The following is a 13,580-nucleotide window of genomic DNA, read 5'->3' on the forward strand; positions in this document are numbered from 1 at the left end:
CTGCTCAGGGCAGCACCTCGCGAGGTCTGGACACTTGCTTACTGCCACCGCGGGGGGGAGAGCCGTCCCCGCCATAGGAACGTGGAATGAGCGTCCTCCCTCCCTACCACCCCCTCCTCCTCCTTCCCACCCCTCCCCCCCACCCCTCCTCTTCCCCCCCACCCCTCCCCCCCTTCTCACCCCCCCCACCCCTCTCCCTACTCCTCTTCCCCCCCACCCCCCCTCCCCCTACCCCCCCTCGTCCTCCTCCCCCCACCCCTCCCCCCCTCCTCGCCCCATCTCAGAGGCGACGGTTCAGACGACAACAACAACGTCAACAACAACAACGTCAACAACAACAACGTCAACAACAACAACGTCAACAACAACAACGTCAACAACAACAGCGTCAACAACAACAGCGTCAACAACAACAGCGTCAACAACAACAGCGTCAACAACGTCAACAACAACAGCGTCAACAACGACGACGCAGAGCGACTTTAGCGGCTTGTGCAGATTTTGCTTTAATTGGGAATCCTCACAGCGCCTCCCCCTCCTTGCACTTGCGGTGGTGGTGATGGTGATGATGGTGGTGGCGGCGATGATGAGGTGGGGGGGGGGGGTTGCACGTCAACCACGTTGGTCAAGGTGGTGGCGGTGGTGGCGGTGGTGGCGGTGATGGTGGCGGTGATGGTGGCGGTGATGATGGTGGTGGTGGCGATGATGACGATGATGAGGTGGGGGGGGGCTGCACGTCAACCACGTTGGTCAAGGTGGTGGCGGTGGTGGCGGTGGTGGCGGTGGTGGCGGTGATGGTGGCGGTGATGGTGGCAGTGATGGTGGCGGTGATGATGGTGGTGGTGGCGATGATGACGATGATGAGGTGGGGGGGGGCTGCACGTCAACCACGTTGGTCAAGGTGGTGGCGGTGGTGGCGGTGGTGGCGGTGATGGTGGTGGCGGTGATGGTGGTGGCAGTGATGGCAGTGATGGCAGTGATGGTGGTGGTGGCAGTGATGGCAGTGATGGTGGTGGTAGTGATGGTGATGGTGGCGGTGATGGTGGCGGTGATGGTGGCGGTGATGGTGATGGTGGCGGTGATGATGGTGGTGGCGATGATGATGGCAGCGGTGATGATGATGATGGCAGCGGTGATGATGATGATGATGGCAGCAGTGATGATGGCAGCAGTGATGATGATGATGGTGATGGCGGTGGTGATTATGGGAGCGGTGATGATGGCAGCGGTGATGATGGCAGCGGTTATGATGATGGCGGTGCTGATGGTGATGATGATGATGGCGGTGATGATGGTGGTGGCGGCGGTGATGAGGATGACGATGATGAGGTGGGGGGGGGCTGCACGTCAACCACGTTGGTCAAGGTGGTGGCGGTGCCCTGGTGGATGTGAATCTGGTCCGCCTCCACCAGGCCCAGCTGCAGATGCTGGTGCTGCTGGTGGTGTTGGTGGTGCTGCTGGTGGTGGGGGTGGTGCAGCACTGCCTGGAACTCTCTCCCAGCAGCTTCCATCACGGCCTGTGGGGGGGGGGGGGGTGGTGGTGGTGGTGGTGGTGGGGTGGGGGATTGATTGTGGGGGTGGTGGTGGTGGTGGTGGGGGGGTAGGGGGATGGTGATGGTGGTGCTGCTGGTGGTGGTGGGGGGAGGTGGTGGTGGTGAGGGGGTGGTGGTGGTGGTATTTGTGGTGGTGGGGGTGGGGGGGGTGGTGGGGGTGGGGGGGTTGGTGGGTGTGTTGTGGTGGGGGTGGTGGGGGGGTGGTGGGGCGGTGGTGGGGGTGGTGGGGTGGTGGTGGGGGCGGGGGTGGTGGCGGGGGTGGTGGCGGGGGTGGTGGCGGGGGTGGTGGCGGGGGTGGTGGCGGGGGTGGTGGCGGGGGTGCCTTGGTGGATGTGAATCTGGTCCGCCTCCACCAGGCCCAGCTGCTGGTGCTGCTGCAGATGCTGGTGGTGCTGCTGGTGGTGGTGGTGGTGGGGGTGGTGGTGGGGGTGGTGGGGTTGGGGATTGATTGTGGGGGTGGTGGTGGTGGTGGGGGTGGTGGTGGGGGTGGTGGGGTTGGGGATTGATTGTGGGGGTGGTGGTGGTGGTGGTGGGGGTGGTGGAAGGGGTGGTGGTGGGGGTGGGGGTGAAGTTAGTGGGTTCGAGAGTGAGTGTGCGTGTTCTTGACACTTCACGTGACCTTATAACGTGCACCTAGCCTGGCACAAGCACTGCAGTGACGTCACCGCCACTTTGCGGAGAAAGGCGTTTGTTTTTGTTTGTTGTTGTTTGTTGTTCTTGTTATTTGTTGTTGTTTGTTGTGGGGAGCGGTGGGTGTAACAGCGGTTAGCGGAGCGCTGGGCTATGAGCCCGGCCATTGCCCGAGTTTGATTCCTGCTCAAGGCCAACACCAGCAGCTGTGTGAGTGAGTGGGTGGGTGGCTGAGTGAGTGAGTGAGTGGCTGAGTGGGTGGCTGAGTGAGTGGCTGAATGGCTGAGTGAGTGGTTGAGTGGCTGAGTGAGTGAGTGGCTGAGTGATTGGGTGGGTGAGTGAGTGAGTGAGTGGCTGAGTGAGTGGCTGAGTGGGTGAGTGGTTGAGTGTGTGAGTGAGTGGCTGTGTGGCTATGTGAGTGGCTGAGTGAGTGGGTGATTGAGTGAGTGTATGAGTGGGTGAGTGGCTGAGTGGTTGAGTGTATGAGTGAGTGTGTGGCTGTGTGAGTGAGTGAGTGGCTGAGTGAGGGGCTGAGTGAGTGAGTGACTGTGTGAGTGGCTGAGTGAGTGGGTGATTGAGTGAGTAGCTGAGTGAGTGAGTGGCTGTGTGAGTGAGTGATTGAGTGAATGAGTGAGTGGGTGAGTGGCTGAGTGGGTGTGTGGATGAGTGAGTGAGTGGCTGTGTGAGTGAGTGAGTGGCTGAGTGAGTGGGTGAGTGAGTGAGTGAGTGGCTGTGTGAGTGAGTGATTGAGTGAGTGGGTGGGTGAGTGGATGAGTGAGTGAGTGGCTGTGTGAGTGAGTGGGTGAGTGAGTGGCTGTGTGAGTGAGTGGGTGAGTGAGTGGCTGTGTGAGTGAGTGGATGGCTGAGTGAGTGGCTGAGTGAGTGAGTGTGTGAGTGGGTGGCTGAGTGAGTGGCTGAGTGAGTGAGTGGCTGTGTGAGTGTATAAGTAGGAAGGGGGGGAGGGGGGGTTGTGGTTGCGATCTCCTCCCTGGTCACTCACCGTGGCCACGACTACTCCATCGTGCCCTCCGTCTCGGCCGTCGTCACCGTCACTGCCGCCGCCAGCGGGTGCCAGCTGCATGTACTGCCCCTGGATGGAGCTGGCCGGCAGGGCGGTGGTGGTGGTGGCGTCACCAGCAGCGCCGCTCGCGTCACCGGCTGTCTCCGCAATCAGCTGCCGCGGGGGGGGGGGGGGGGGGGAGAGGTACGGTCCAGACGGCATGGTACAGATGGTACAGTGCAGATGGTACGGTGCAGATGGTACAGTGCAGATGGTACGGTGAGGTGAACGACTCACTCACCCACCCCACCCACTCACTCACCAACTCACCCACCAACTCGCCCACCCACTCAACCACACCACTCACCCACCCACTCACCCACCCCACTCACTCACCCCACCCACTCATCCACCCCACTCACTCACCCACCCCACTCACTCAATCACCCACTGACTCACCCACCCCACTCACTCAACCACCCCACTCACCCACTCACTCACCCCACCCACTCACTCACCCCACCCACTCACTCACCCCACCCACCCACTCACTCACCCCACCCACCCACTCACTCACCCACCCACTCACCCATCCACCCACCCACGGAATCAACCACACACTCACCCACTCACCCATCCACCCCACTCACCCACCCACCCACTCACTCCCTCACCCATTCACCCACCCACTCACCCCCTCACCCACCCACTCACCCACTCACCGTGGGTATGATCTGCCCGCTGGCCAGCGTGTAGCTGTGCAGCTGCGTCGTCTCCTCCCTGCAGACGCCTGGAGGTGGAAGGAGGTCACCACCATCACCACCATCATCACCATCATCACCACCATCATCACCACCATCATTATCACCACCATCATTATCACCACCGCCATCACCACCATCACCGTCAGCACCGCCATCACCACCATCACCGTCAGCACCGCCATCACCACCGCCATCACCACCATCATCATCATCATTACCGCCATCACCACCATCACCGCCATGACCGCCATCACCGCCATCACCACCATCATCACCGCCACCACCAACATCACCACCATCAGCACAATCACCGCCATCACCACCGCCATCACCGCCATCACCACCATCATCATCACCGCCATCACCATCACCACCATCACCGCCATCACCACCATCACCACCATCACCGCCATCATCATCATCATCACCGCCATCACCACCATCACCGCCATCACCACCACCCCCATCGCCATAACCACCATCACCGCCATCACCACACATCAGCAGCATCAGCATCACCACCATCACCACCCTCACCAGCATCACCACACACCACCACCAACACCCTCACCACCCTCATCACCACCACACACCACCACCCTCACCTCCCCCATCACCGCCGCCGTGTTTAGCAGCGACTCCCGCTACGCCGGTGCCGCTGGTGCCGCTGGTGCCACTGGTCCCGCTGGTGCCGCTGGTCCCGCTGGTGCTGCTGGTCCCGCCGGTGCCGCCGGTGCCGCCGGTGCCGCCGGTGCCGCCGGTCCCGCCGGTGCCGCTGGTGCCGCCGGTCCCGCCGGTGCCGCGAGTGCCGCTGGTGCCGCCGGTCCCGCGAATGCCGCCGGTGCCGCTGGTGCCGCGAGTGCCGCCGGTGCCGCCGGTGCCGCTGGTGCCGCGAGTGCCGCCGGTGCCCCTGCGGCCCTTAACTGTGCAGCTCTTGCCGAGCTGCTTGCGACGCCAGGCGGAGCGGCATTTTGTATCTATGGCAAGTTTTATGCGGCACCAGTCGCCCTCAGTGATGCCGAACTTGTAGATTAAGTGGCCTGCGTCACGGTCGGCATGGTGGTGGTGGTGGTTGTTGTGGTGGTGGTGCAGGTGGTGCAGGTGGTGGTGGTGCAGGTGGTGGTTGTTGTGGTCGTCGTGGTGGTGGTGGTGCAGGTGGTGGTGGTGGTGGAGGATGGAGGGAGGGAGGTTACAATTTGTGAGTATTCAATGGGACACTCCCACTAACACCCCCCACAACCCACTCCACCCACCCCACTCACTCCCTACCCGTCCACCCCCTCCCCCCTACACACCAGCCACCACCACCGCACCATCACCACCACCACCCCACCCACGCACCCACCCACCCCACCCCACTCACACCCCACCACCACCACACCCTCCACCCACTCCACCACCACCACCACCCACCACCACCACACCCTCCCCCCACCCCACCACCACCCACCACCACCACACCCTCCCCCCACCCCACCACCACCACCCACCACCACACCCTCCCCCCACCCCACCACCACCACCCACCACCACCGCAACTCACAGCGGATGCCGTCGACCATGAGCGGGTCCAGCTGCTTCTTGCCGTGGTGCCCGCGACCCGACAAGTTGCTGGTGGCCTGCACCTCGCGATCGAAGAGGTGGTCCAGGAGGGTGAGTGCCATCTTCCTGGGCGTGCGGCAAGTGGCGGTGATGTGCAGGAGGGCCCCCGGGGCGATGGGGCAGCGCACGCGAAGATTTAAATTTGACTGGTCGCCCAGCCAAGTGCCATGCGGGAGTGGGTGGGTGGGTGGGTGAGTGGATGGAGGAGAGGGGTGGTGAGTGGGTGGGTGAGTGGGTGAGTGTGTGAGTGGGTGGGTGGGGTGGGGTGGGTGGGTCGGTGGGTGGGGTGGGGTGAGTGGGTGGGTGGGTGGGGTGGGGTGGGTGGGTGGGTGGGGTGGGTGGGTGAGTGAGTGAGTGGCCCTGGCCCGGCACAGCGCTGGAGGTGGGGGGGAGGGGCGGGGGGTGGACGCAGAAATCAGACCGAGACTGTGGGTCTCTGTGATGAGTCTGTGGGTCTCTGCTGTGTGATGAGTCTGTGGGTCTCTGTGATGGGTCTGTGGGTCTCTGTGATGAGGCTGTGGGTCTCTGCTGTGTGATGAGTCTGTGGGTCTCTGTGATGGGTCTGTGGGTCTCTGTGATGAGTCTATGGGTCTCTGTGATGAGTCTATGGGTCTCTGTGATGAGTCTGTGGGTCTCTGCTGTGTGATGAGTCTGTGGGTCTCTGTGATGGGTCTGTGGGTCTCTGTGATGAGGCTGTGGGTCTCTGTGATGTGATGAGTCTATGGGTCTCTGTGATGAGTCTGTGGGTCTGCTGTGTGATGAGTCTGTGGGTCTGCTGTGTGATGAGTCTGTGGGTCTGCTGTGTGATGAGTCTGTGGGTCTCTGCTGTGTGATGAGTCTGTGGGTCTCTGTGATGAGTCTGTGGGTCTCTGTGATGAGTCTGTGGGTCTCTGTGATGAGTCTGTGGGTCTCTGTGATGAGTCTGTGGGTCTCTGTGATGAGTCTGTGGGTCTCTGTGATGAGTCTGTGGGTCTCTGTGATGAGTCTGTGGGTCTCTGTGATGAGTCTGTGGGTCTCTGTGATGAGTCTGTGGGTCTCTGTGATGAGTCTATGGGTCGATGTGATGAGTCTGTGGGTCTTTGTGATGAGTCTGTGGGTCTCTGTGATGAGTCTGTGGGTCTCTGTGATGTGATGAGTCTGTGGGTCTCTGTGATGTGATGAGTCTGTGGGTCTCTGTGATGAGTCTGTGGGTCTCTGTGATGTTATGAGTCTGTGGGTCTCTGTGATGAGTCTGTGGGTCTCTGCGATGTGATGAGTCTATGGGTCTCTGTGATGAGTCTGTGGGTCTCTGTGATGAGTCTGTGGGTCTCTGTGGGAGTCTGTGGCTCTCTGCTGTGTGATGAGTATATGGGTCTCTGCTGTGTGATGAGTCTATGGCTCTCTGCTGTGCGATGAGTCTATGGGTCTCTGCTGTGATGAGTCTACGTCTCTCTCCGACCTTCCCGCACCCAATGCCGACCTGCGAACTTTCATGGACGAGTGCATGACGCCCCAGGGTGAGCCGGCCTGCATCGACACGGTGGGTGCCCCGGCCACACCGCCACCGCCAGCGTACCTGCCCAGCAGCACGAGGCTCAACTTTTCCTCGACGTGGGCCAGGATCCGAGCCTCCATTGCCTCCAGGCGGTCGCACACAGCCTCGTGAAGGTCCACCAACAGGGCCTGCACGGCATGAGACGCGGGGGGGGAGGCAGACAGAAAGCAGACTGAGTATGTGGGTCTCTGCTGTGTGATGAGTCTATGGGTCTCTGCTGTGTTATGAGTCTATGGGTCTCTGCTGTGTGATGAGTCTGTGGCTCTCTGCTGTGTGATGAGTCTATGGGTCTCTGCTTTGTGATGAGTCAGTGGGTCTCTGCTGTGTGAGTCTGTGGGTGTCTGTGTGTGATGAGTCTGTGGGTGTCTGCGTGTGACGAGTCTGTGGGTGTCTGTGTGTGATGAGTCTGTGGGTGTCTCTGCTGTGTGATGAGTCTGTGGATCTCTGCCGTGTGATGAGTCTGTGGGTCTCTGTGATGGGTCTGTGGGTCTCTGTGATGAGGCTGTGGGTCTCTGTGATGAGTCTGTGGGTCTCTGTGATGAGTCTGTGGGTCTCTGCTGTGTGATGGGTCTGTGGGTCTCTGTGATGGGTCTGTGGGTCTCTGTGATGAGTCTATGGGTCTCTGTGATGAGTCTGTGGGTCTCTGCTGTGTGATGAGTCTGTGGGTCTCTGTGATGGGTCTGTGGGTCTCTGTGATGAGGCTGTGGGTCTCTGTGATGAGTCTGTGGGTCTCTGTGATGAGTCTGTTGGTCTCTGTGATGAGTCTGTGGGTCTCTGTGATGTGATGAGTCTATGGGTCTCTGTGATGAGTCTGTGGGTCTGCTGTGTGATGAGTCTGTGGGTCTGCTGTGTGATGAGTCTGTGGGTCTCTGCTGTGTGATGAGTCTGTGGGTCTCTGTGATGAGTCTGTGGGTCTCTGTGATGAGTCTGTGGGTCTCTGTGATGAGTCTGTGGGTCTCTGTGATGAGTCTGTGGGTCTCTGTGATGAGTCTGTGGGTCTCTGTGATGAGTCTGTGGGTCTCTGTGATGAGTCTGTGGGTCTCTGTGATGAGTCTGTGGGTCTCTGTGATGAGTCTGTGGGTCTCTGTGATGAGTCTGTGGGTCTCTGTGATGAGTCTGTGGGTCTCTGCGATGTGATGAGTCTATGGGTCTCTGTGATGAGTCTGTCGGTCTCTGTGATGAGTCTGTGGGTCTCTGTGATGAGTCTGTGGGTCTCTGTGATGAGTCTGTGGGTGTCTGTGTGTGATGAGTCTGTGGGTGTCTCTGCTGTGTGATGAGTCTGTGGATCTCTGCCGTGTGATGAGTCTATGGGTCTCTGTGTGTGAGTCTGTGGATCTCTGCTGTGTGAGTCTATGGGTCTCTGTGTGTGCGAGTCTGTGGGTCTCTGTGTGTGATGAGTCTGCGGGTCTGTGTGATGAGTCTGTGGGTCTCTGCTGTTTGATGAGTCGATGGGTCTCTGTGTGTGAGTCTGTGGGTCTCTGTGTGTGATGAGTCTGTGGGTCTCTGTGTGCGAGTCTGTGGGTCTCTGTTGTTTGATGAGTCTATGGGTCTCTGCTGTGTGATGAGTCTGTGGGTCTCTATTGTGTGAGTCTATGGGTCTCTGTGTGTGAGTTTATGGGTCTCTGTGTGTGTGAGTCTGTGGGTCTCTGCTGTGTGCGAGTCTGTGGGTCTCTGCTGTGTGATGAGTCTGTGGGTCTCTGTGTGTGATGAGTCTGTGGGTCTCTGTGTGTGATGAGTCTGTGAGTCTGTGTGTGATGAGTCTGTGGGTCTCTGTGTGTGATGAATCTATGGGTCTCTGCTGTGTGATGAGTCTATGGGTCTCTGCTTTGTGATGAGTCAGTGGGTCTCTGCTGTGTGAGTCTGTGGGTGTCTGTGTGTGATGAGTCTGTGGGTGTCTGTGTGTGATGAGTCTGTGGATCTCTGCCGTGTGATGAGTCTATGGGTCTCTGCTGTGTGATGAGTCTGTGGGTGTCTGTGTGTGATGAGTCTGTGGGTCTCTATTGTGTGAGTCTATGGGTCTCTGTGTGCGAGTCTGTGGGTCTCTGTTGTGTGATGAGTCTATGGGTCTCTGCTGTGTGATGAGTCTGTGGGTCTCTATTGTGTGAGTCTATGGGTCTCTGTGTGTGAGTTTATGGGTCTCTGTGTGTGAGTCTGTGGGTCTGTGTGTGTGAGTCTGTGGGTCTCTGCTGTGTGCGAGTCTGTGGGTCTCTGCTGTGTGATGAGTCTGTGGGTCTCTGTGTGTGATGAGTCTGTGGGTCTCTGCTGTGTGATGAGTCTATGGGTCTCTGCCGTGTGACGAGTCTGTGGGTCTCTGCCGTGTGATGAGTCTGTGGGTCTCTGCCGTGTGATGAGTCTATGGCTCTCTGCTGTGTGATGAGTCTATGGGTCTCTGCCGTGTGATGAGTCTATGGGTCTCTGCCGTGTGATGAGTCTATGGCTCTCTGCTGTGTGATGAGTCTATGGGTCTCTGCTGTGTGATGAGTCTGTGGCTCTCTGCTGTGTGATGAGTCTATGGCTCTCTGCTGTGTGATGAGTCTATGGGTCTCTGCTTTGTGATGAGTCAGTGGGTCTCTGATGTGTGAGTCTGTGGGTGTCTGTGTGTGATGAGTCTGTGGGTCTCTGCTGTGTGATGAGTCTGTGGGACTCTGCTGTGTGATGAGTCTGTGGGTCTCTGTGTGATGAGTCTATGGCTCTCTGCTGTGTGATGAGTCTGTGGCTCTCTGCTGTGTGATGAGTCTGTGGGTCTCTGCTGTGTGATGAGTCTATGGGTCTCTGCCGTGTGATGAGTCTGTGGGTCTCTGCCGTGTGATGAGTCTGTGGGTCTCTGCCGTGTGATGAGTCTATGGCTCTCTGACGTGTGATGAGTCTATGGGTCTCTGCCGTGTGATGAGTCTATGGGTCTCTGCCGTGTTATGAGTCTATGGGTCTCTGCTGTGTGATGAGTCTGTGGGTCTCTGCTGTGTGATGAGTCTGTGGGTCTCTGCTGTGTGATGAGTCTGTGGATCTCTATTGTGTGAGTCTATGGGTTTCTGTGTGTGAGTCTATGGGTCTCTGTGTGTGTGAGTCTGTGGGTCTCTGCTGTGTGCGAGTCTGTGGGTCTCTGCTGTGTGATGAGTCTGTGGGTCTCTGCTGTGTGATGAGTCTGTGGGTCTCTGTGTGTGATGAGTCTGTGAGTCTGTGTGTGATGAGTCTGTGGGTCTCTGTGTGTGATGAGTCTATGGGTCTCTGCTGTGTGATGAGTCTGTGGGTCTCTGCTGTGTGATGAGTCTATGGCTCTCTGCTGTGTGATGAGTCTGTGGGTCTCTGCTGTGTGATGAGTCTATGGGTCTCTGCCATGTGATGAGTCTATGGGTCTCTGCCGTGTGATGAGGCTGTGGGTCTCTGCCGTGTGATGAGTCTATGGCTCTCTGCCGTGTGATGAGTCTATGGGTCTCTGCCGTGTGATGAGTCTATGGGTCTCTGTTGTGTGATGAGTCTATGGCTCTCTGCTGTGTGATGAGTCTATGGGTCTCTGCTGTGTTATGAGTCTATGGGTCTCTGCTGTGTTATGAGTCTATGGGTCTATTGTTTGAGTCTATGGCTCTCTGCTGTGTGATGAGTCTATGGCTCTCTGCTGTGTGATGAGTCTATGGCTCTCTGCTGTGTGATGAGTCTATGGCTCTCTGCTGTGTGATGAGTCTATGGCTCTCTGCTGTGTGATGAGTCTATGGCTCTCTGCTGTGTGATGAGTCTATGGCTCTCTGCTGTGTGATGAGTCTATGGGTCTCTGCTGTGTGATGAGTCTATGGGTCTCTGCTGTGTGATGAGTCTATGGCTCTCTGCTGTGTGATGAGTCTATGGGTCTCTGCTTTGTGATGAGTCAGTGGGTCTCTGCTGTGTGAGTCTGTGGGTGTCTGTGTGTGATGAGTCTGTGGGTGTCTGCGTGTGACGAGTCTGTGGGTGTCTGTGTGTGATGAGTCTGTGGGTGTCTCTGCTGTGTGATGAGTCTGTGGATCTCTGCCGTGTGATGAGTCTATGGGTCTCTGTGTGTGAGTCTGTGGATCTCTGCTGTGTGAGTCTATGGGTCTCTGTGTGTGCGAGTCTGTGGGTCTCTGTGTGCGAGTCTGTGGGTCTCTGTTGTGTGATGAGTCTATGGGTCTCTGCTGTGTGATGAGTCTGTGGGTCTCTGCTGTGTGATGAGTCTGTGGGTCTCTGCTGTGTGATGAGTCTTTGGGTCTCTGTGTGATGAGTCTATGGCTCTCTGCTGTGTGATGAGTCTGTGGCTTTCTGCTGTGTGATGAGTCTATGGGTCTCTGCCGTGTGATGAGTCTATGGGTATTATAGTAGGTTGTTACCCTTTTAACTGGTACAAAACTGACACCTTTATTCAAGGCATCATGTTTGCAATGACCACAACACAAGTAGTCAAAAAAGCAAACAAAAAGAAGCAACCCTGATAAGGATGATAATATGCACGAGCTCTCAATACTCTGATATTGCACTGTGTTTGAGTTGTACGCCTTCTGGTGTCATCTGGCCCTACACCAATGGGGACTAGGCTCTAAAGAAAGCCGTCTCGGGTGTGGGCCAATCAACTTCAAGGACAGTGCATATTATCATCCTTATCAGAGTTGCTTCTTTTTGTTTGCTTTTTTGACTACTTGTGTTGTGGTCATTGCAAACATGATGCCTTGAATAAAGGTGTCAGTTTTGTACCAGTTAAAAGGGTAAAAACATACTATTATATTTTGCCACTGGTAAAAGAGATCTCATAGTGTAAATGCTTACCCCGAGCTCTCAATACTCTGATATTGCACTGTGTTTGAGTTGTACGCCTTCTGGTGTCATCTGGCCCTACACCAATGGGGACTAGGCTCTAAAGAAAGCCGTCTCGGGTGTGGGCCAATCAACTTCAAGGACAGTGCATATTATCATCCTTATCAGAGTTGCTTCTTTTTGTTTGCTTTTTTGACTACTTGTGTTGTGGTCATTGCAAACATGATGCCTTGAATAAAGGTGTCAGTTTTGTACCAGTTAAAAGGGTAAAAACCTACTATTATATTTTGCCACTGGTAAAAGAGATCTCATAGTGTGAGTCTATGGGTCTCTGCCGTGTGATGAGTCTGTGGGTCTCTGCCGTGTGATGAGTCTATGGCTCTCTGCTGTGTGATGAGTCTATGGGTGTCTGCCGTGTGATGAGTCTATGGGTCTCTGCCGTGTGATGAGTCTATGGCTCTCTGCTGTGTGATGAGTCTATGGGTCTCTGCTGTGTTATGAGTCTATGGGTCTCTGCTGTGTGATGAGTCTGTGGCTCTCTGCTGTGTGATGAGTCTATGGGTCTCTGCTTTGTGATGAGTCAGTGGGTCTCTGATGTGTGAGTCTGTGGGTGTCTGTGTGTGAGTCTATGGGTCTCTGTGTGTGAGTCTATGGGTCTGTGTGTGAGTCTATGGGTCTCTGCTGTGTGAGTCTGGGTCTCTGCTGTGTGATGAGTCTGTGGGACTCTGCTGTGTGATGAGTCTGTGGGTCTCTGTGTGATGAGTCTATGGCTCTCTGCTGTGTGATGAGTCTGTGGCTCTCTGCTGTGTGATGAGTCTGTGGGTCTCTGCTGTGTGATGAGTCTATGGGTCTCTGCCGTGTGATGAGTCTATGGGTCTCTGCCGTGTGAGGAGTCTGTGGGTCTCTGCCGTGTGATGAGTCTATGGCTCTCTGCCGTGTGATGAGTCTATGGGTCTCTGCCGTGTGATGAGTCTACGGCTCTCTGCTGTGTGATGAGTCTATGGGTCTCTGCTGTGTGATGAGTCTATGGCTCTCTGCTGTGTGATGAGTCTATGGCTCTCTGCTGCGTGCTGAGTCTATGGCTCTCTGCTGTGTGATGAGTCTATGGCTCTCTGCTGTGTGATGAGTCTATGGCTCTCTGTTGTGTGATGAGTCTATGGGTCTCTGCTTTGTGATGAGTCAGTGGGTCTCGGCTGTGTATGTCTGTGGGTGTCTGTGTGTGATGAGTCTGTGGGTGTCTGTGTGTTGTTGTATCCTAAGCCTTCTTCCAAACTTGATATTTTTATATATTATCTTTTTACTTGATATATAATGAATGAAAACACCCCAAAAAGCAGCAGGCTGCAAAAACCAGGTGTTGTTAAGTAATGGACTGGAGGAGGGCTAGGATGACAGAATTTGCAACCTTGCTTCAAGGAAGGAGGGGGCCTGATGAACGGGCATATGTCACCCGTGCAGGCGGCAGAGACAGTGGGAGAGTCAGCCAGACATAATTAAGGCAAAAAGCCAACCATCCTGCATGGTTTTAAGGAATTAAATTATTAAATCCAGGGTGAGTGGTCAAATGAAGTGGGTCAGCAACACTGTGTGCACAGGGGAGGGAGCTGATTAACAACCCTGCCCGGCTGAACCGTGAGGGGGCCTTTGACCTGAAATTAAGAATAACACTCCCAGAGCAGAAGGTTGGATGACCACAGTGAGACGAATAAGAGCGTTGTATATCAAGGATGCAGACTCAGCTG

The 13,580-nt window shown here is 56.3% G+C and overlaps 1 protein-coding gene across 1 annotated transcript in view; it reads right to left on the reverse strand.

The window, feature by feature from the left end:
- Positions 1–1,819: 1,819 nt before the first annotated feature.
- The window catches only part of LOC144945893 (uncharacterized), a gene marked incomplete at its 3' end in the record, with an annotated part of 28,220 nt that continues 16,459 nt past the window's right edge, over positions 1,820–13,580 (reverse strand). Inside the window, exons 2-7 of the mRNA XM_078874518.1 lie at positions 7,017–7,211; positions 5,491–5,695; positions 4,553–4,987; positions 3,906–3,973; positions 3,184–3,357; positions 1,820–1,948 (exon numbers count right to left, since the gene is read on the reverse strand). Of these exons, the coding sequence (XP_078730644.1) occupies positions 1,820–1,948; positions 3,184–3,357; positions 3,906–3,973; positions 4,553–4,987; positions 5,491–5,695; positions 7,017–7,211 (1,206 nt within the window). The remainder of the gene's footprint in view (positions 1,949–3,183; positions 3,358–3,905; positions 3,974–4,552; positions 4,988–5,490; positions 5,696–7,016; positions 7,212–13,580) is intronic.

Source organism: Lampetra fluviatilis, chromosome 39 (assembly GCF_964198595.1).
Source record: "Lampetra fluviatilis chromosome 39, kcLamFluv1.1, whole genome shotgun sequence".
Classification (NCBI taxonomy): Eukaryota; Metazoa; Chordata; class Hyperoartia; order Petromyzontiformes; family Petromyzontidae; genus Lampetra; species Lampetra fluviatilis.